This window comes from Gavialis gangeticus, unplaced genomic scaffold (genome assembly GCF_001723915.1).
Source record: "Gavialis gangeticus isolate Ggan-Ray unplaced genomic scaffold, GavGan_comp1, whole genome shotgun sequence".
In the NCBI taxonomy this organism is placed as follows: domain Eukaryota; kingdom Metazoa; phylum Chordata; order Crocodylia; family Gavialidae; genus Gavialis; species Gavialis gangeticus.
Window position 1 is genome coordinate 1,898,493 of NW_017728998.1, and position 20,883 is coordinate 1,919,375.

At 66.2% G+C, this 20,883-nt stretch overlaps 2 protein-coding genes across 2 annotated transcripts in view; both read right to left on the reverse strand.

Annotated features, from left to right (window-relative positions):
* Positions 1-336, reverse strand: part of VPS4A (vacuolar protein sorting 4 homolog A) — a 9,401-nt gene extending 9,065 nt beyond the window's left edge. Inside the window, exons 1-2 of the mRNA XM_019505361.1 lie at positions 228-336; positions 34-145 (exon numbers count right to left, since the gene is read on the reverse strand). Coding sequence (XP_019360906.1) covers positions 34-145; positions 228-248 — 133 coding nt within the window. The 5' untranslated portion in view covers positions 249-336. The remainder of the gene's footprint in view (positions 1-33; positions 146-227) is intronic.
* Positions 337-3,721: 3,385 nt separating this feature from the next.
* On the reverse strand, positions 3,722-14,790 carry SNTB2 (syntrophin beta 2). Its single transcript, XM_019505241.1, has 6 exons — positions 14,486-14,790; positions 11,937-12,147; positions 11,464-11,606; positions 8,916-9,112; positions 4,898-5,082; positions 3,722-4,559 (listed from the first exon to the last, which is right to left on the reverse strand). The coding sequence occupies exons 1-6, from the start codon at positions 14,788-14,790 to the stop codon at positions 4,467-4,469; spliced, it is 1,134 nt and encodes a 377-aa protein (XP_019360786.1). The 3' UTR covers positions 3,722-4,466.
* Positions 14,791-20,883: the final 6,093 nt, after the last annotated feature.

Consider the following 20,883-nt stretch of genomic DNA (forward strand, 5'->3'; position numbering starts at 1 on the left):
CCCCGCCCCGCCCCGGCCCCCGGCCGCGCTCACACTTGATGGCGTGCAGGAAGTACTCCACGGCGTGCTGGTAGAGGCGCAGCGCCTCCGCGTAGTTCTTGGCCTTGTCCTCCTCCGTGGCCCGCGTCACCAGGTCGATGGCCTTCTGCGGGCAGCGCCGCCACGCTCAGCTCAACTCGGCCCGGCCCGGCCCACCCCCCGGCCCGGCCCGGCCCGGCCCGCGGTACCTGCAGGGTGGACGTTGTCATCGCATCTCCCGGGGGCGGCGGGGAGCGGGCAGCGGGCTCGACTCGACGCGACGCGGCGCGCGGACGCGGGGGGAAGGGAGGGAGGAGAGGAGAGGAGAGGAGAGGAGAGGCGAGGAGGGGAGAGAGAGCGCCCCTGGCTGCCCCGCCGGGAACGGCCGCATCCGCCGCCCCCCGCAGCGCCCCCTGGCGGCCCCTCCCCGACCCGAACCTGGGCCCCAGCGCTACTCCTGGCCCTCAGCGCCGGCTCTGAGCCCAAACGCCAATTCCCGGGCCCGGTGCACGCGGGGATCGAGGCTGTATGGCGTGTCCTCGCGAGCAGGCCGAGTCCGTGGTCCCGGGGCCGGCGCCCGCCCCTGCAGCAGGACAGCGGGTCCGGGGGGCACGAGGCCGCCTGCCCGGGCACAGCCCGGGGCTCCACACTGAAGGGCTCCAGGTCTGTGTCATGGCATTAGCGCTGTCACTGGCAGCTGAGGCCCTCGTGCGAGCCCCACACTGCCCTTCGCTGGGGCACAGCTCCTGAGGGTGACCCCGATGCCGGCCTGAGCCCCGCTAGGGCAAATGCCGACCGAGTCGCGTGCCCCAGCCCCGAGGCTGCTCCAGCCCGGGCCCCGTGGGGCAGCGGGGCCGGAGAAGCTCCACATTCGTTTAAACAAGCACCTCACCCGCATGGGCACGAGGGCAAGCTTGAGGGCGCGATCCCACCCTGCGGACGCCCCAGCTCTGCTGGGATTCGGGGGCCGGAAGGAGCCCCTGGTCACGAAGCAGAGCCCTGACACCCCTCCCCGGGGAGGGGGCTGGTGGCACGTGGCCTGGCATCTTCCCCCCGTGCTGAGCACGGCCCGGTCGACACCCAGCCACTTCTCCAGGCCGAAGCAGAGGGAGACCAAACGCGAGACCCTAAAGGCACCAACCTTTATTGGCATTTACAACAGAAAGGTTCAGCTCGGCCCGGTCCCGCTGGCGTTGCTACGTACAACACAACACAGGCCCGGCGCCGGCCGAGAGGCGCCTCTGAGCTGTATTTCTAGAGTACATGTAAAGCTTTCATTCGGTGCGTAACGACCGTGGACCAGCCTGCCCTGCCCGGCCGGGGGGGGTCTGGATTTGGTAACCTGGAAGTCCCAAAAGGCTGAGATTCAAAACCTCGAGGGGGGAAGTCTGGTATAAATAGCGGCTTAGAAAGGGTACAAAAATAGAGCAGCCGGAACGGCCTGGCAGGACGAGGCAGCCTGCGCCTTGCCGCCGTCAAGCGGCGCATTTTGCACAGGTGAATATCTGTAGTGGTCCTGTGCAAGCTGCTTCCCAGGGCACCCGGGGCCTCCTGCACCCATTGGGGTCTTGTCTTTGGCACCGGGGCCTTGGGGGCTTTCTCCGACATTCGCCCTTAACACTGCTGCGCCGCGGCGGCTGGTTCCTGGCCAGCCGTGCTACGGGCACAGGGCGCCCCGCTAGCACAGCGGGGTAAGGAGAAGGGACGGGGAGACAGAGGGGGTCAGAAACAGCCCCGCAGCCTCCTCCCCGGCTCCTGTTCACACGCCTGGGCGTGGATGGGGCCGGGTGAGAAGCGCGCGCACGTGGTCTCATGCCACGGAGGCAAACGAGCAGTTTCGTTGTCGGGCACTTAGTATCGCAGCAGCTGCGGGTCCGCGAGCAATTCTGCGCCCAGGCTCCGCGCTCACCCGGAGCACGACCCTGCCCAGGCGGCACCTGCTTCGGCGAGCTCCATCGCCCCGCTCTTTATTGCTTCGTATTTCGTGTGCTGCAGCCAGCCACGGCCACAGCCCTGCTGCCCGCTGCAAGGCAGACGAGCCCTGCACGAGGGATTTTGCAAAGGGCGTCATCCTGCCGGCCCTGCCTGGCAAGCAGCTGCCAGAGGACCACCTAAATGAACCGGGTCTGGGTGACCTTATGCCCCTCTGGCTTGGGAAAGGCCGGCCGTGCATCCCCCCCTGGCAGCCAAACCCCTGCACCGGCCACAGGTGCTAGTGACCACAGCATCGTTCACCAGAGAGGATTGTACCGAAGACACCGGCCAGGCCAAAGACAAGCTGAGCACAGGGCATTCTCCCTCCTCCCCTTCGTCCCTGACCGGCAGGGGCTGTGCCCTACTAGTGCATTTCCTTCAGGGCTCCGGAGAGGCCCTAGCAGAGGCATCTCCTAGTTTCCAGTGTCCCAGCGGTGACCGGGGAGGAGGCAGAGCCGGGATTTCTCGCTTCCACCCCCCTCCTCCCTGCAAGGAGAGGTCACGCAGGAGCAAGCGCGTCACCTGCGCCGGCTCTAGGAAAGCCGCCTGCTCCGCTGGGCACAGATGCTGCTCAAGGCACAGGGCAGGCGCACCAAGCGGGTAAAGCTGGTGGTGAGGGCACGGGGAAGGCCTCGGAAAAGGAAGCCCAAGAACGGCCCTTTCGGTACAGCGGTAAAGCATTAGACACCTTCAAAGCTAAGAAGACCTGAGTGGCTGGACTGGCGCGAGGCTCAGTGCTTCCAGGGGCACGTGTGGGGCAATTAAGAGCCCGGGAGAGAACAGGACAGTGTGCAAACAAGCCCCCTGGCCTGGCTGGGTCAGCGTGGGGCTGCCCATCCACGGGGCCGCGGGTTCAGCCCCGGTGCTCCCAGGGCCACGCACGGCTTGGGGCTGAACGCAAGGGTCCCGGCAAACAGGTCGGGAGCCACAGCCGGGGACGGGGAGGAAGCCGCTTGCCCAACCTCGGCCCCGACTGCCCTCTGTGCAGGACCCTCTGCTGCCAGCCAGGGGCCAGATGCCCCGGCTGTGGGAGCAGGTGGCCTGAGCTTCCCAACTGCCTATGGCCCAGCAGCGAGACCTGGGGGCAAAGTGCCCGCAGCACTGGTGCCCAGGTGAGGAGCCACCAGCCAGCCCAACCCACAGGCCACAGGTGCTTCTGGGCGGACCCCACCGCTGCCACCCCACCCAGGGCTTTGCTAGTGACCGCTCGGACTCACCCACTGCTGCCTGCACCAGTCAGGATTAACCGCACCCGGGGCAGCGAGTGGCACAGTGCCTACGGCCACAGCTGTCCCCAAGGCCAGACGCGAACCCCCAGGATGCTTCCTCCCCTTGAAAGCAGCCAGGCTTAGCAGCATGTGCATAGCAGCTCAGTCAGTGCTGCCAGAGCAAGGGGGGGCACGGGAGGGAGATGCCCGTTTGCCCACAGCAACACCAGCTTTCCAAACACCTTGTTCTCCAGGGGACGGCGTGACTGTCCGGGCCCCACACTGAATCCGGAGCACTGTGCCACCCTCCAGCCAGGACTCCCTTCGTGCAACCCCGACTCTGGGGGCTGCCCTGACCCTGGTAAAACTTCGTTAGAAAAACAAAGGATGTTGAGGGGGGCAACGGGCAGAGGGGATGAGGGGCCAGAGCAGCAGCCCTGGGCATCACACGCTCCGCAGGGCCGCACAAGCCACCCCTACCTTGCAGTTATCCTGGGGGCTGATCCCGCGCCCTCGCTAAAGACAGACCCTATCCTGGCCCCTCGCTGCTTCGCGCTGTTCAGTCCTCTGGCTGGGGCAGGCTCCACGGTGGGTGCGGGAGTGTCCGTGCTATGCCGCAACCTGGCTCCCAGCTGGTGGAAAAGAGAGGGAGCAGAGCCCCCAGGCTGGGCCCCATCACATGCATGGGTTTGGCCCCTGCCCTCCAGGCTCACGGGCATGGGGAAGCTTCGGAGGAAAACGGATCCATGGCGCTTCCACCTGGCTGCAGGGGCCTGGCTAAGCAGCCTGGGGTTAAAGCACCAAGGGGGGGCTACACCCCCCACTCCCAAGAGCTGCCCCAGCCCCTCATGTGCATTTACCCCCTCATCATGACCCCCCAGAGCAGGCAGCTCAGAGCTCCGCTCTGCCCAGGCCCAAGGCACACTTGGTAAGCAGTAACAATGGCTTAATACCCCAGTGAGGATTAGTTCGAGTCAGCTCCTGTTGCTGCCACCGCCCCGCCAAACCAGCAGCCCCCGGCTCGGAGCAGCCAAGCGCCGTCCGTGGAGGGGCTGAGCGAGGTGAGCTCAGCCGCAGACAGGCAGGGGTGCAGCTAAAGAAGGCAGGGCTGCGGTGCAGGCAGCCAGTGGCTCCAGGGGCAGGGCTGCCACTCAGCCGCGAGCCCCGGGGCCTGGTCAAGGCACTAGTGTTGCGGGAGAACGTGGGGACGCTTGTGCTTTGCCGCTGCGGGGATGGGGACGCGGCGCTCGGGCCGCCCTCCAGCCCCTACGCGAGTAGCCCCATGCGGGTGACCTTGGCGGACAGGAACGTGTGCAGCACGAACACGACGGGCTTGGGGCAGGAGTGTAGGTCCAGAGTCTGGGGAGGAAGGACAGGAGGCTCCGTCAGCTCCAGGTGCAGTGCAGGGACCTGCCCCAGGCTGAAACATCACTGTATGGACCCAGGTCACCCCTCCCGACCGGCCTCCCCCAGCTAGGGCAGCAACAAGGGCGGACTGGCTCTGCCAGCACAGTGCGTGCGTGGGTCAGCTGGATGCAGCCATCCCCGTGCAAGCAGGAGCTCCCAAGGCAGCTGCCCCACAGGAGGGCTGTGACTGCCAGCGAGGCAGGTGCTACCACCCAGAACTAACCCCCATGACACCCTACGCCCCGGCCCCCGAGGGACCCAGTCCACCACCGGCCCAGACACGTCCTCACCAGCTCCCCTTCGGGGCCGCCGAAGTCCAGGTAGAGGTTCCTGATGCCGTCGTCCGCGGACATCCTCAGCCTCTCGTAGGGGTAGCGGAAGAGGACGCTGCTGGCACCCGCCTCCTCCCTGGAGATGGTGAAGCCGCTCTCGTAGTGAATCGTGAGCTTCGCCTCCTGGCCATTCACCGTGCAGCCTGCAGAGACAGCAGGGCCTCAGGGCTTGGCCACACGAACCCGGCCCCCCAGCCCGGGGGAAAGCAGCCCCCAAGCTCACCCAGAAGCGTGCAACAAAGGTGAACCACGAGCTGGCCCGTCTCAATGCCCAGGCACTGCCATGGACATGAGGGCACTCAGGGCTCCTAGCTGGAGACGGATGGTCCCTGCTGAAGGGCTCAGAGCTGGGAATTCACCCTGCAGCTGGTAACGCAGGCCTGACAGACACGGCTCCGCTGTGGGTACAGGCCACATGGGGACAGGGACAGGGGCAGTGCAAGCGTGCGCTGGGACGGGGGACACGGAGGAGGCTCTGGGGCAGCGCTAGAGCCAGGACTAGATACATCCTGTAACTGAGCTGAGACTGGACGACTGACCCCCCACTGGTGCCCTGGACCACGTCCCAAGCAGGCCGTGCTGGCCGCATCCGGGGACAGGATATGCCCCTCCCCGCCAGGGATCTCTCCCTTCCGTCTTGGGCATTCGCCCGAAAGAGTATCTGTGCCCAGGAAGTGCCAGAGATTGCTCAGGTTTTGCTTTCACAGCCCACCCGGGGCGCATGGGGAATGCAAGACAACGAAGCCTCCAAGAACGCCTGGCACTGGCTCCCCGCCCTGGCAAGGCTCAGCTGCAGGCATGAAGCGCTCGCAGCAGCACAGGAGCCTGAGGAGCCTTGCAGAAGCTGCTTTCCCTTGTTTTGTGGCAATTGAAACGTACTGCTGGATCCTGCTGCTGGAGAGGGCCCCTGGACCGTCTCAGAAGCAGTCCCCCCACCCCCAGGGCACTGGCCAGCGGGTATCACCCCTCCGGGGGTGGTCTTCAGCTTCGGTCCCTGCCCGCATCCAATCGGGGTGCGGGCGCGACATCTACCATCGGCCGCCCTCCACAGGCGGCCTCAAGGGACTGGCGGCATAGCCGCGTGAACTGTGGACATCAAATAGTCCCCCCACCCCCAGGTGCAATTTTTAGGCCACTGGGTCAAACAAAGGTGCTTTTGAACAGCTTAAATCAATCCCTGCATCACTGAGGCCTTTGAAACCAGCCCTGCCAGACAGCCCCGATGCCGTTTCAGGAATCAGGGCCGGCAAGACCTGAATGTCTCGTGCCATGAGGGCAGCTCGCAGGCCCTGGCGACCCACAAAATCTGCCCCAACGGTTGGCAGCCACGGCGAGTGCATAGGCCTGGGGAGCCTGTTGTCGCAGCACCCTGCCTTGCGTGGGAAGTGGGGCCAGGCCCTGCCCTGGGGGGGCTCTAGGAAGGGGGTGCCCAGCACCAGGGGGCTCACACCCATCAGAGGGAGCAGCCTGGGAGTATCGCCGGTAATCTAGCACTCAAACCAGCTCTTCCTGGCACCACCTCCAAGCCACCCGAGACCCTTCGCAGACACGTTTCCATCCCTACATGAGCAGCATGCTCTTGGGGTCTGCTCAAAAGTTGGCAGGAACCCTGTGCAAACCCCAGCACCACACCGATCGCTTGTTAGCTCAGCCGGAAGAAGCCACAGACCCTCCCGGGGGCTCATGGGGAGGGCTGCGGCTGAACCGGCTCCTCCTAGGAAGGAGCCCCACGCCACTTGGTACATGGTGGGGCCGGGGAGGTGAGGCCTGGTGGACGGCACCAAGTCTAGGGCTCCCCGGGCCTCTCTCTCCTTCCAGCCGCGAAGCTGCTGTTCCTGGCAGATGGGACCCGTAGGCAGAAGGCTTGGACCCCATCCAAACACCACCACGCTGTACGGGGAGAAGGAGCAGGAAGGATAGGGACAGCCTCGTGCAAACATGCCCCTCACTTCCTTCCTGCACACCCCAGCCCCAGCAGCCGGCGGTCTGGGCGCTAGAGGGAGCTTCCAGCCCAGGACTCAAGCCGAGTCCAGCCCCAGCTTCCGCCTCAGCCCAAGCACGGTCTCCGTCTCCTCGCACCGCCGGGTGCCCCAGCGCGGGGGCTGTGTACCGACTCCCGGGTAGTGGGGACTGGTCTGGGTCCTTCACACCCACCTGCTTGGGGGCACCCCCAAGGCCCTAACAGCACCCCCAGCTCTGCCCTTGGCATAAGAGGCAGCCGTGGGTCTCCTAAGGCAGCTCAGGCTGCAGTGGGGGCAGTAGCTGTGTCCCCTGGGGCCCATCCTCCTCCCTGACCCTTTCGTTAGCTGTGTCGGGCCGCCGAGGCGGGCAGGTCCGGCCCGGCAGGAGGAGGATCGGGTGCTCGTGCCAGAGGGACTGTGCCCTGGGGTGGAGCAGCAGAAATGGCTTCATGGAAGAGACTGTGGAGTTGTGCACTTTGGGACTGGTGCCAGCACATCCCTGCTGGGCGGGGGGGGGTCACACAGGAGGCGGCAAAGAGGAGAGGGGCTGGGCGCGCTAGTCACTGGCAGCTTGTGGCCATCCTACTGCTGTGAGCAAGGCCCCAAGGACCCACCCTGCGCTGGGGAAGTTTCAGCACCCTCGTGCGAGGCATGAGCAAGGCCCTGTTTCAAACAGGCCTGGTCACTCGGGTCCAAGACCCTGATTAAATCCAACTGTGATGGGTACAGACAAGGGTGCCGGGACATCAGGGGAGGGGGAGGCGCCTGACAGTGCCCAGCTTGCTCAGCGGAGCAGAAGCGGGGGTGGAGAGGCGATACAATCGTTCTTTATAAGCACGGGGTGGCAGAGTGCTGGGGACTCAAATTGCTGCTGAAGATAAACATCAATCTCAGCAGGAGATCAATGGCTGCAGAGGGGCAGGGACGAGTTGAGCCTGCAAAGGGGGGGAGGGGGACTGTGCACGTGCGCGTGCATGCAAGCGTGCATGTGTGAGCGCTGGGTGCAGACTCCCCCCTTCACCTGGTAGCCTATCTGCCCCTGACTGGCCCATCGGGCTGCTAGGTGGGGGCAGGAGGAATCCCACCCCAGCCAGATTAACAAGGACCCGTGCTGGGTTTTTGGCTTCCCTCTACAGCCCGAGGCTGGGTGCCCTTCCCTAAAGCTGTACGAGTGCACGTGAACCTAACAAGGGCCCTGCCGGTGCAGCGACTGGGCCGTACGACCCCTGCTCTTGACCCCCGTCGTGCTGAAGGGGTCTTGCACGACGCTGCGTGGCTGCAGTGCGTGGGAGGGGCGGCGGACACGGGGACCCTCGGGGCAAACGAGCCTGGACCTGACGGGACGGGAGGCTCCTTCCAGCCCCGAGCCCTGCCTCCTGTGGGCAGAGCCAGCTGGGGAGTGGCACACATGGGCACCGTGACAGCCTCTGCCCCGTATGCTCCAGGGGTACCAGCCAGTATGGTACCAGTGAGGTACCAGCCGATCACCCTGGCACTGGGGATGCAGACACAACACCCAGGCTCCTGTTGGCTGAAACTTCTTACCAAGGCTTCCCTGGAGCCATGGCTGAGACACTTGGCTGCAAGGCCGGAAGCTGCCCTGGGCACAGCAGGGGCACAAGTGTTGCGAGATAATTGCTTCCATTTGAGACCGCTGCGCCCGCCAGCAACATGGACCTCACAGCAGCCCCCACGCTCACCCCCCTGCCACCATCACAGCACCAGAGCCGCCCGGCTCCTAGCACCTGTGAAGGTCTTCCCATGCCAGGGGACGTGGCTGTCTCCAAATGCCCATGCTCCCCTTTGCCTCGTCCAGGCCCTGTGCATCTTAGCTAGGGATCCTGCCCTCCAGCTGGGTCCTGTGTGGCTCAGGACGAGCTCAGAACCTCCAAGCAGGGGCTCAGCCCCGAGAAGCTGCTGACACTGCGGCCTGGCTGCAGGTAAGCTGCCTGCCTGCCTGTGAGGTGAGACAACCAGGGCTCTGAGCCACGACCACTCCCCGCTGTGCGCTGTACCTAGGACCACCTCCTTGATGAGCTCAGCGGCGGCGTGGCAGCCTTGCACCAGGACCCGGGTCCAGGATGAGAGGTCCCGATGTGTCTCCACCCGGAAGACGTGCATCTCGATGCCCTGACGGGAGCCCGTCCGCGTGGCAAAGGTGAGCTCGGAGCCGAGGCACGGAGACCGGCGCCCTGAGCCAGAGTGAACCAGCCTGCAGGAGAGGGCAGGAAAGAGGAGGGTAGTAGAACGGAAGGAGCTGACCACAGCTGCATGGGGTTTGGTTAACAGATATGAACCAACCCACCACCCCCGTATCCCCACAGCCAGCCCCAGACAGAGACAGGGAGAGCCCGAGGTTCCTGTCTGAGCAGAACTGGCTTTACCCCCGCTACTCAGACATACCAGAGCCCAGCTCAAGTGCCCTGCTCTCCCCAGCACATGCTGCCTTTCAGGGTGCCCCTGCTTCCAGCCACTGAAAGGTCCAGGTGTATCCAGAACAGCACCCCAGCACCAAGCACGGGATGGGGAGGCCTGATCAGCCTTCACGATGATGGTACCCAGGCTGAGTGGGGCATGCAGGGACACAAGAGCGTGCCTCTGTCTGCACGGCACCGGGAGCAAATGCGGATGCCGGCTCCTCATGGGCCATCACGTGGACAGTCCAACGACGGGAAGCACTTGGGAGACCTGTTGTGCTGCAATGGCACATGCAGGCTTCCAGCAGTATTCGTGTGTACAGCGGCACTGCTGGGGGCCTTGTTGGGATTGCTTCCCCGCAGCAAGCAGGAAGCGATCAGCTTACGGCCACCGTGGTCGCCTGCTCCCTGGCATGCCAGGTTGGGAGACCCGGGCCCAGCTTTGACCCCAGCTGATGCTGGTGGGTGCAGCTGGAACCACCAGTGTCACTCAGCACTGGGTCACCTCCCTGGACAGAGCCAGAGCAGAGGGTGCATGCGTCACCATGACCCCCAGCTCCATGCAGCAGTGTCTGGTGGAGCAGACCAGTCCCCAGAGATCCCCTGCTGCTGCGTAGAGGCAGCAGGGAGTCTGGTCGGGGTCCTGGCTCGCAGAGGGCTCCTTGGGATGGGTGGCTTGAGAGGAGAGGGAGCTGCATCTCTGGACAAAGGCTGCAAAGGCTTCACTGCGGAGACCACCGCACACCAGCTTCCGCTGCACCAGGCGGCTCGGCCAGGCCGGGCTGACCGGACAAGTCCCAGCAGGAGCACAGCGGCTCTGAACACAGTGGGAGGTGTGTGCCGGGGCGGGGAAGAGCAGCTGCAGCACCAGGACAATGCTGGCACGAGAACACAGGGGTTTGCACCGGCCTTGGGGAAGGCTGGGCTGGGAGTGAGAACGCGCCCATGCGTCAGGGCTGGCAGCTTGAAGAGCTGCGTCCAGGGACAGAAACCAGCCTGGCATAACAAGGGCTTGCGTGACGTGGGACCCTTGCATGGTGAGCCGGGGGGACTGTTGGGCCCTCTCCTTCGCACCCAGGCAGAATCGCCCAGCAGACACCCTGGCTCCTTCCTGCCCAGCCCCAGCCCCAGCCCCAGCCCCAGCCAGCGAGCCCACAGCCATGGGGAGCAGAGCAATGGTGCACGGCAGAAGCTCCTGGAGAAGGGGCCCGCCCAGCCCAGAACGGGCCACAGCTCCCAGAGCTGCTTGGCAGCACTAGCCCAGACTTGCTCCCGCAAGCACCCGGCCCGCGCCCAGCCCCGGGGAGGAGGGGCCTGGCTGCCAGCTCAGCCACGCCTGCCCTGTGCCAAGCGAGGGGGATGCGGAGGCAGGGGCCCCGCTGGCCCCCGGGACATTCCCAGCCGCCTGCCAGATGTTGCACGAGCGCCGCATCCAGAGGAGCGTTTCCCGACAGCTCTGGCTGGGAACACAATTCCACCCAGCTGCAGGATCCACACTGCACCGGGGCCTCCGTGAGCCTCCGAGCCGGCCAGCTGCAGCTGCGCGGCCCCAGCCAGGCAAGGCGTGGGAGCAGGGGAGATGGGGCCAGAAACAGTTTGGGCACCAGCATCCAAACAGCTCCAGCTCCGTGCTCGTTTCTCCACAGGCCTGGAATGAGCCCCATGATCCTGGCACGTGACGCCAGTGACTCACCCTCTGTGCTCACAGCGCCAGGCTGGAGCACACCATTGGCAGCTGCAAGGGAGCTCCTGGGGGGCACTCGTCGGTGCCGACTGGTCATTGATGGCCAGCGGCCAAAACAGCAGCATCAGGATCGTAAGGAATGTGCCTTTACGTGGCGGCTGGGGCGCACCCCGAGAGCTAAGAGCAGCCTCTGCTGTGGTCCACCAGCCCGCTGCTGTGAATACCACCAACAAACCACAGGCAAATGCCAGCCCATCAGTTGCTCACAGCTTGGCCTGGGGGAGAGGTCTGTGTGCCTCAGTTTCCCCTTGAACAACTGCAGCTTTGCAAAGGCAGATGGGGACAGGCACTAGAGGGGCACAGGCCACTGGTGCCTGGGCACCGCTTGCTTGGTTACAGCAGCATCATTGTTCCCCTCCCCTCTCCACCCTGGCAGCAGTTGCACCATGCCTCGATCCATACCTGGTGGCCAAGAGGGGGTAGCTGTGGCAGGGCGATGCCCAGGCATCCCTGGTCCACGGCATGGAGTCATAGAGCAGCAGGTCCTTCTCCGTCATGGCCATGAGGACTGGCCGCCACTGCTGCCTTCCCCTATCCAGCCTGGCCTGCAAGAAGGGGCAGGGGTTGGTACTGCAGGGTGCAGGAGCCGGGGGCACTGCCTGCCAGGGGCTGTGGGGCCCTGGGGGCAGGCAGGGACATCCGCGCTGACCCGGGGTCAAGCAAGCTGGCAAGATCTCCCATAGGCAGGGAGCCCAGTCACCTGCTGCTCCCAGGACGACCAGCCCAAGCAAGTACTGCCAAGGTCTGGCAGGACAGGAAAGAAGAGCAGGGCTGGCTTTAACACCTCTGTGACCAGAGCAGCCCCACTGCCAGGGCTGACAGGTGCTGCTGGGAGCATCACACCCCAGGAGAGGCCGGGCAGGGGGATGCCGTACCTGCTCCGCCAGCCAGGCGACATGCTTGACCTCCTTGCTGCTGCCTGTAGCGTTGCTGGTACCCAGCGTGGCGTTGAGCTCGGCCAGGACCTGCGGCAGGAGCGCTGCGATGTTGGCATGGATGGCTGTGAACCAGGCGTGGGCCGTGGCCGTGTCCTTGCAGCGGAGGATCAGCGTGTTGCGGCTGTCCGGGGAGTGCAGCTCGATCAGCCTGTGGAGGGGGAGGAACGCCTGCGGCGTCAGAGCCCGGGCCTGGACTTCCACCCGGGTCTCTGCAGCACCCAGCAGCACTTGCACAGACCACACCTGGGGCCAAAGGAGGGGAGAACCCGGCTCCTCCGCACGACAAAACTGGGACCAGGCTGCAGGCTCTCCCGTCTGAGACCCCCCGCCCCAGCTGGGGGCCGCGTGGACAGCCAAAGGATGAGACTGCAGCCTTGAGCAGCTGTGTGGCAGCTGGAGCCAGGGGCACCACGCGCATGCACGCACCCCACCCAGGCCGCCCCTCGCAACCCAGGGCTGCAGCGAGCGCCTCTGCAGCAGCTCTGGCAGCGCTCCACGACCCAGCACGCGACAGCAGCCTGGGGACCCAGACGCTCCCTCCCCCATGCCGCTCCCTGGCTCGGCACAGCTGTCAAGCTCGCGGCCCCGCTCTTTGTGCTGACGCAGCGCTTCCTCCCGGCTACGCGGCCCCGCGCCCACCCTGCCTCGCTGCAGCCAGCGCCGGCAGCCTGGGACATCCCCCCCACGCTGTACAAGCCTGCAGTGCCAAGGGCTCCTGGGCCTGTCCTGGCCCAAAGCCCAGCTGTGCGTTGCCAGCCCCTTTGGGCGCCCCTTCCCCTGCAGCGATGGGGTTGTCCCCGCTTCGTGCAGGACGACGGCAGAACCGAGACCTCGGCCCCACGGAGCGCGCTTGCACCACGGCTTCTCAGACCCCGTCCAAGCAGCAAGAGGCCGGGGCTGTTCAGTGTCTCCCTGCCCCGCTCTAGACATCGACGTCTTCCTGGCCCGGCCGCTTCGGTGTCAGAGCCAACACTGCCCCTCGTGCACGGAGTCACCCGCAGGGCCGAGCCCGCAGCACGTGGGGATGGCACGAACTGGGGCTGGCCACAGCTTGGACCAGGTCAGCGTCTGAGGCAGAGGCTGCAGCCAGACGAAGTGACCCACTCAAAGCACCGCTGACAAGCTCTTCCCCCCGGGCACCTGGAGCCTGCCGAGCGGTTTGGGAGCAGTGAAACCTGCCTCCTTGCAGGGCTCAGATAAGCCAGCCCGTTGTCCTCCACCCAGCCCGAGGATTTCTGTTTCTCGGGTGCTTGAGCCCAGGCCTTGGATCGGCCCGGCCAGCCCCAGCCCACGCGAGCTGCCTGGGGACAACACGTGGCCCTGAAGATTTGGGGCGCTCTGGTTTCTCAGCGAGAGGGAGCCTGGGGCTTGGTGCAGAGGTGGCAGAGGTGCGAGCCAAGGGGAAGCTGTTACCGTAGGCAGTGAGTCATTTCCTCCCTGCTCGCTGCTGCGCCGCAGGCCCCGTTCTGCTGCTGCTTGCGTGCGTTTCCTGGGCGAGCAGGGGAGCGCCGTTTGGCCAAGACACTCAGCAGCTGGCCAGGGGGGGCACAGCATGTGCCAAGCCGGCTCCCCCCACGCTGCCCATTTTGGGCACCTCTGCTCAGCAGCACCCGGCTGCCAGCCCCAACCCTGGGGTCTGCGGGCTGCAGCTCTCAGGCCCTGGGGAGGGGGTCTGGACATGAGCACAGGAGGGATCACAGCCAGAGGGTGCTGACCCTGAACCCTAGTGACACCCAGCATGCTGCTGCCCCCTGGCAGCGCTCTAGCAGCACGACCCAGCTGCTGCAGAGCTCCGGGCTGGGCAGGGGCGACCTTCCAAGCCTGCACCTCTGCAGCCGTGAGCAGAGCACAGGCCCCGGGAAGGAGACCTGCAGTCCAGGCCCTCCCCCCCACCCCAAGCACTCGGCTGCTGAGCACCACCTGGCTGGCAGCCAGCAGGCTGGGGCTGGGGCGGTGGAGCGGGGAAGGGACACGGCGTGGGACGCTCTGGCCACATGCCAAGCCACCAAGCATTTCCTGAGAGCTGCACTGACGATCGCTGGGTGAATCAGGAGGCGAGAGCAGCCCCGGTCCCAGCGGCCTGTTTTTGGCTGCTCAGCAGAGACGTGGGTCGACGGCGTCCCTACGGCCGCCCCGAAGCTGGGTGTGGGGAGGGAGGGCAGCGCTCCCGCTGCGGGCCGTGCGTGGCGCAGGGCCAGAGCCCGCATCTCTGCAGAGACAGCTCAGCCGGTGGGTTACCCAGGCATCTGGCAACACCCAGCGCTTCCTGACACACCCCGGGGAGGGCGGCCCGTCTCTGTCGGTGGTGACACGTAGCCCGCGCCCGGCAGAAGCAGCTGAGCAGGGGCCCTGCAGACGGGCCCGTTTGCTGCCACGATGCTTCCTGACGGGGCCTGCCCCCGAACCCCGCCGGCTGTGCCACCAGTCACTCATTCCCCCGTCCAGGCACCGGCCTCCGCCGTGCTCCCGGCAGCCAGCCTGCTCACCTGTTCTCCAGGTCGGGCATGCTCAGGTTTCGAGCCACGTAGCACATCTTGAGGGGGATCACCTTGCAGTCCCGGGCGCCGGCATGGTGCTGGGGGGAGCCCGAGTCCTCGCTGCCACTCAGGCTCGGGGACTGGGGGGCGACCCCGTCCCAGGGCAAGTCCGATACCAGCGACGGCCTCTTGATGTAGGGGGTCACCTCCTGCATGTACTTCACTGCGAACGAGAAGGGAGAGGGCAAGGCGTGAGTGCCCCGGCTGCTCTGATCAACCCATCTGCCCCTGACTGCTGTTCTGTACGTGCACATGGGCAACGGGAGGTCTGGACAACCCCGGGGCATCCTGTGGCAGCGGTCTGGACCTTAGAGCTGCCGCCCGTGCGGGGGCCCAGCCATGCCCTAAGTCTTGCTGCAACCTGCGCCGGGACCCGGCAGCTCCTGGTGCCCCCATGACATGTGGTGCAAGGCAGGCAGCGAGCTCCTGAGGGAGCTACAGGGGCCTTTTCAGCACCTGGCTTGCTTGCCCAGCCGGGAGGCGAGCCCCACAGCCTTCTGCCTCCCAGGGTCGTGCCCCAGCCACGAACGTTTGCGGCCAGTGGGGTTACAAACGGGGGCAGCCACGTTTAGCAATGCGCACAGGCCGAGGCCAAGACGAAGGGCTGCAGCACGGGGAGCGTGGAGTCGGGCAGCGCCTGCCACCAGGCGACTTGCAAATGCGGGCAGACCAGCCCGGCCCCTTCCCCTCTGCCCCAGCGCTCCGGGGCCGGAGGAGCGAGCATGAACCGTCCAGGCCGAGACGCACGCTGGTTATTCGTTGTGGCCACAGAGCTGTCGTCAGCGGGTTCCCAGAAACCACTGGCTCCTTCCCACAGCACAATTAAAACCCCATGAGCTCTCCGGCCCCCCTGCCATCTCCAACCCAGAGCTCCCTGCACGCGTGGCTCCCAGGACACATCCCGGGAGGTGTGCCAGCGAGGGTCCCTCCGCGGGCACACAGCCTGGCTCCAGGCTCTCTGGGCTCCACGTGCTGGGGAGCCCCCGGGGAGCGTGGCACTACCCAAGACAGCAAAGAGACACGCTGCTTCTGGGCTGCTGCGGGCTTCAGGCGAGCTGGGGGCAGCCTGGACTGGCAGCACCCCATTGCCCCTCTCCGTCTGGGGCAACAGCGCCGGGCACCGCTGTCCTGCAAAGCAGCAGGGCCCCACGCGACACTGGCTGCCGGATGGGCTGGAAGCGCTGGTTGCTCCTGGAGGAGCCTCTTACGGGCAGCGCAAGGCCCACAGCGTGGAGCGGAGCCAGACCACGCCTCCGCCCCAGCGATGGCCCTGGGCAGGGAGAAAAGCCCCGACAGCTCATCCCAGCTCGAACGGAAAGACAAGAGCAGGCAGCACAATGGAGGTGGCCGGGGTCAGCAGCCACCCATCCTGCGCTGCCGCGGCCCAGCTGCGGAAACACGGCGCTGTCCAACTTCCCACCGCTCGCTCGGCCGCCGCGCTGCCGGGAAGCACTCGCCCGGCTCCAAGCACTTCGGGTGTCAGGAGGGGGAGGCGAAGGGGGCGCTGCCCGTACTTGCTTCCCTGGAAGCCGTGACTCAGCAGCACGGCCCAGCGCCTTCACGGGCGACTGGGCACAGGCCGGACGTGCCCACGTGCCGGGCACCGCTGCGGAGCTGGCTCGCCGCGGCAGCCCCGGGGCCAGGTCGGTGCTGGAGGCTGGGCTGTCTACACTAGGGCAGCTGAACCAGTGCAAGGAGACGACATGTGTCACTGGTTTCCTAACCCCCTTCCCCCAAAGACTTAGGGAAAAGCCCTGAGCAAAGGGCTTTCAACTGCAAGCCAGGGCAGCCTCGAGCCTATTGCAGCCCAGTCCCAACAGGCCGCAGCCTCTGCTTTGGGAGCAGAAATGCAGCTGGGCTGCCCGGGACCAGCGGCCAAGGCACCAAGCAACGCTGCTCCAGCCCCGAGGCCAGGAAGCATCTCCTCCAGAGATACCACTGCTGGGACGAGCGTGCCCACGCCAGCGCCTCCCCACGGCACGGTGCCCCTCTTCCTGCTCCCAACCCCGAGCAGTGGCTGCCCCCACCTGCCTCCGCACACACCTTGGCCCCCGCTCGGGGCCAAAGGGAGCGAGGGCTCACAGCTCTGGCAGGAGGCTGCCGGGCTGTATCCGACGCAGTCGACCCCCAGGCCTCTACTCGCTCCGTGCTTCAAGATCAAACACCAAGCAAAGGGATGCCAGCCTGGCACTGCTCCAGCTCTGTTGCCAGCGCCCCCCAAGCCCGCTGCTGGAAGATGGGCTTCCCGTGTCCCCACGCCCTGCCACCCCCACCCTGGAGATACGGGGTATCCTTCCCCACCTCCTCGGGGGCACAGGATCGGGGCTGGAATGGAGCCTGCAAAGGAAAGTCCCATCTGGTTAATCCCACCGCAGGCCAAGGCCCCTGCCCGGCGCCCCAGCTCCGCTGAGCGGTGCCGCTGGATGGAGACCCGCGCCGCAGCGAGAAGCCTGCCCTTGCAGACAACACCAGGTTAATATTAGCCTCCCGCCACGCTTATCCTGGGATTAGGCTCGCCCCAGGCACCTAATCCTCCTCTCCCTGCTGGGGACAGGCCGGCGGCACAGGGTGACAGGGGGACGCCGGGGAGCCTCGGTCGAGACAGGACGGGAGGAAGGCAATCCAGAGCCGGCCTGCAAGTAGGGACGGCCACACAGCTGGCAGCCAGATGCGTGCAGCATGTTCGCCGCCGCCCCGGCAGGGTTGGAGCGATTCTCCGCCGGGGGCGAGGCATCAGCCTCTGCGCCAGAGATCAGGGCCGAGCTCTCCAGGAGGGAGAGCCGAGGAGCAGTGGAGTCCCCGGCAGTCGGTCCCTTCCCGACCCAACAGGGCGGGACAGCGCGTGCGCAGCCAGGACACCCGTGCACCTCGAAGCGTGTCGTGTCCTGGAGCTGGGCCCGAGGCAAAGCAGCCGTCAAGCCAACCTGAGCGATGCACCACTTGCTCTGGGAGCCAAGAGCCCACGTTTCACCGGATAAATCAGCCTTGGGACAATGGGAGGCATCGCCTCTGCAGCCGGAAACCTGGAGCCTCCTTGGCTGCAGCTCTCGTCCAGCGAACACGAGCTGAGCGGCCACCAGGAGCAGGCCATGGCACGCGGCCGGATCGGGAAGGAGAGGAGTCAGAGCTGTCACCAACGCGGCCAAGAACAGCCGGCCGGAGACGTGCACGAAGAGCCTGAAACAATGCGAAACGCCCAGCCGGGACTCGCCGCTTGCCAGAGCCCCCTCCCTCGGGCGGGAGGGGACCTCCGACGTGGGGGAAAGCTTGCGTCCCGGCCAGCTCGGCTGTCAGGATCACAGCTGGGCCCCAGCCGGGGAGAAAGTCCAACCCCGATGATTCACATGCCTCGTGGCTGACAGGGCGGGATGGGGAGCCAAGGGTGGGCCGGAGAGCACAGCAGCGCAGGGCCCCGGGAACAGGCCGCGTCCCCCTCCTGCCCAAGCAGCCCCGGACGTGCAGGGGCGATCGCACCCACGCCCTTCGCACACGTCCGGGACAAGCCAAAACCTGCGTCAGGGCAGCTGCTGCCTCTTGCTTTCTATCCCCACTGCTTCCCGGAGCCTGGCCTTGGGGAGACGCCTGCCGCGTGAGTGGCGTGAGGGGGAACGGGCGCAAACACCTGGCTAAGCCAGGACTCCCGGCACTTGCAAGGGCCCAAATAATTTGGAAAGGGTTGGGCCCTGGCAAGATGACAGCCGAGAGCCACCACGGACAAGCGGAGCCATTCCCAGAGCGTCGCGGGGCCCAGCAGGTGCCAGCGGCCGTATCCACACCGCCCGGGGCCCTGACAGAGGCAGGGCAGCGCCCGGCTTTCTCTTCCCAGCCCAAACCTCCGCGCCTGGCTCAGGAAAGCAGAGCAGCTGCCAGTAAAGGTGGTGCTTAGCGTGGAGGGCGGCCCACGGCCTGATCTCTGCCAGCGCCACGCTCTCGCTAACGCGCTGCCAGGGCCCTGGGGAGTGGGAACAGCACCCTGCCGTCAGGTCAGCTCCGAAACCCCAGGGCTCCTCAGCCAGCCCCCGAAGCACACGCACCTGTCAGCCCTCGCTGCACAAGCCCGCGGCTCTCGGGATCAGGCCCGTGGCTGCGAAGGGGACAGAGGACAGCCTGGGGTGCTACAGGCATGGGGCAGAGTCCCGCGCACGTCTCGCCGAGCCCCCCGGCCCGTGCTCCAGCTCGCAGCGTCGGCAGGCAGCAAAACGTAACCCCAGGGAACAGGAAGTGCCACGTGCGGCCCGCCAACCTGCTCAGACATTTGTGCCCGATGAGCTGGAAGCTGCCTCAGTGCAGGGACTTTAACCCTTAAGTGCATTAGGCCTGCAAGCCTCACCTGCGGGGAGCCACCGCTCGGGCCTGCCACAGCCCCGGGGGCTTGTTCACTGGTTGCCTGGCAGCTGGCCCGTGGCTACGGGCAGGAAAGATCCATGGCCAGACCCACCCTGGATAGTTCCTGCGTCCCGAGGGGAGTCCAAACCCCCTTGGAGGCAACACCATTGCAGATGCCCCTAGAGACAACCAGTGCCCAGAAGTGCCCGGCCCCAAGGCCAAGCCCAGCGCTCCACGCTGCACGTGCGCCGGCCAGCAGCCTACCATGTGGGCAGCAAGAGGCGGAGGCCGGCGCGGTGACCCTGGCAAGGGGACGGGAAAGCACGCGGGGAGCACAAGGCCGCTGAGGTCTGCTCACAGCTGACACTCGCAGCACCGCTGGCTGCAGACGCCGCTCCCGACGCGACGCCTCAGTTGATACTTGGCAGTGACGGAGGGTCCGTGCCCACGCCCAAGTCCAGGGCAGCAATCGCAGGGCGGGCAGCATCAGGGCACAGCTCACTGCTGTGCTCCTCTCCCAGGTGCGCCACAGGGCAGCCCCAGCTCTAGTCCCTCCAGGAGAACCAGATGAGGCCTTTCCCTGCCCATTGGCAACTACCTGCCTTGGGGCAGGGGGCCTGGGCCAGCCCATGCCAGGGTCCAGCCTCTAAATGGCACTGCTGCACCGAGGCGGTCACATCTCCATTGTATGACAGGGACCTTTCCGTGGCAAGAGAGCTCGGCGTACGGGGAACACCGAGACCGCGTCCTCCCAAGCCCCTTCCCTTGCCCCCAGAAGAGAAGGATGCTCAGCTGTGTTGAATCTGCCCACGGGAACATTATTTGCTGTTGAATCTGCCAGTGCCAACGCACGCACAGCTCTACTTTACGCTTACAATAAATCCCGCGTCTGCCAGCCTGGCGGCACACTTTGCAGCCGAGGTCATTGAATCGGGAGCGCCTTGGACCGACGGACCACGGGGTGCTGGGACCTAGCGGCCCCCACAGAAAGCTGCCGCGCGAGACGGGAGCAATGAGGGAAGCAGGCAGAGAAACGGGGCCTGGCACGTCCGACCCCAGAGGAGACTGGCGCAGCACCCAAGTGACCAGCCGGTCACTGCTCCACCTGCTGCCGTCCGCAACGGGCAAACGTCCCCAGCACCGTGCATCCTGCCCACTCCCCGGGGCCCGCGTGGACACACCGGGTACAGCCGAGTTGGTGTAAATCCAAACACGCCCACCTGGCCGACCCGGCCGCCCCCGGCTCTGCAGCTGGCACCTCTGCGCAAGAGCACTGCGGCCCAGCGCTACCTCTCCAGGACCCAGGTTTCTCCCAATTTCCCCAGCACCCCGGGCACGCTTAAGCTTCTGCTTTCTGCTCCACGCAGAGAGAAGCCGCTTGGCTTCCCCCTTCTCGCAAGCGCCGGGTCACAGGCCAGGCCGGCAGGGACCAGTACCCTACGCCATCGGCTCCTCTTGCTCCTGGAGCCGCCGAATTGCAGCAAGAAAGCCAGAGCCGCAGCAGCAGGCTCCGCACGCGCACGCCAACCCCGGGCTCAGCGAGGACCGCATTCTTTCAGGGCGTGCAAGCTGCGTCCTGCCCGATACGGCCTCAGCCAGGCCGGCACGGATAGCAGCACACGCGGCTTGACATTCCTCCTCGCCGCACCTCCAGCCGAGCCGATGCCGTGGGGTTTCGGGCCCTCTCCTGCCCCGGAGCAGCCGTGCAAAAGCTTGCCCCAAACACCACTGCCGTCAGGGCCCAAGCGAGAGGGTTTGAGTTCAGCCCGACGCCACCTCCCCCGCGCCGCGCCGCGCCACCCACGCACGAGCCAGCGCCGGCCTGGGAGAGCCACGAGCCCCGACCCTTTGAAAAGCAACAGTATTTCCACGGGGCAAAGCTCGTCCCCACCGCCTGAACACCTGCGTGCACGTCTCGCCCCCTCGCGCGCAGCACCCAGCGCTCGCCCAGAGCAGGCGGAGCAACGGGCGCAGGGGCCAGCCCGGCCGCCCCGCAGAGCTGGGGAGCCGGCACGGGGCGG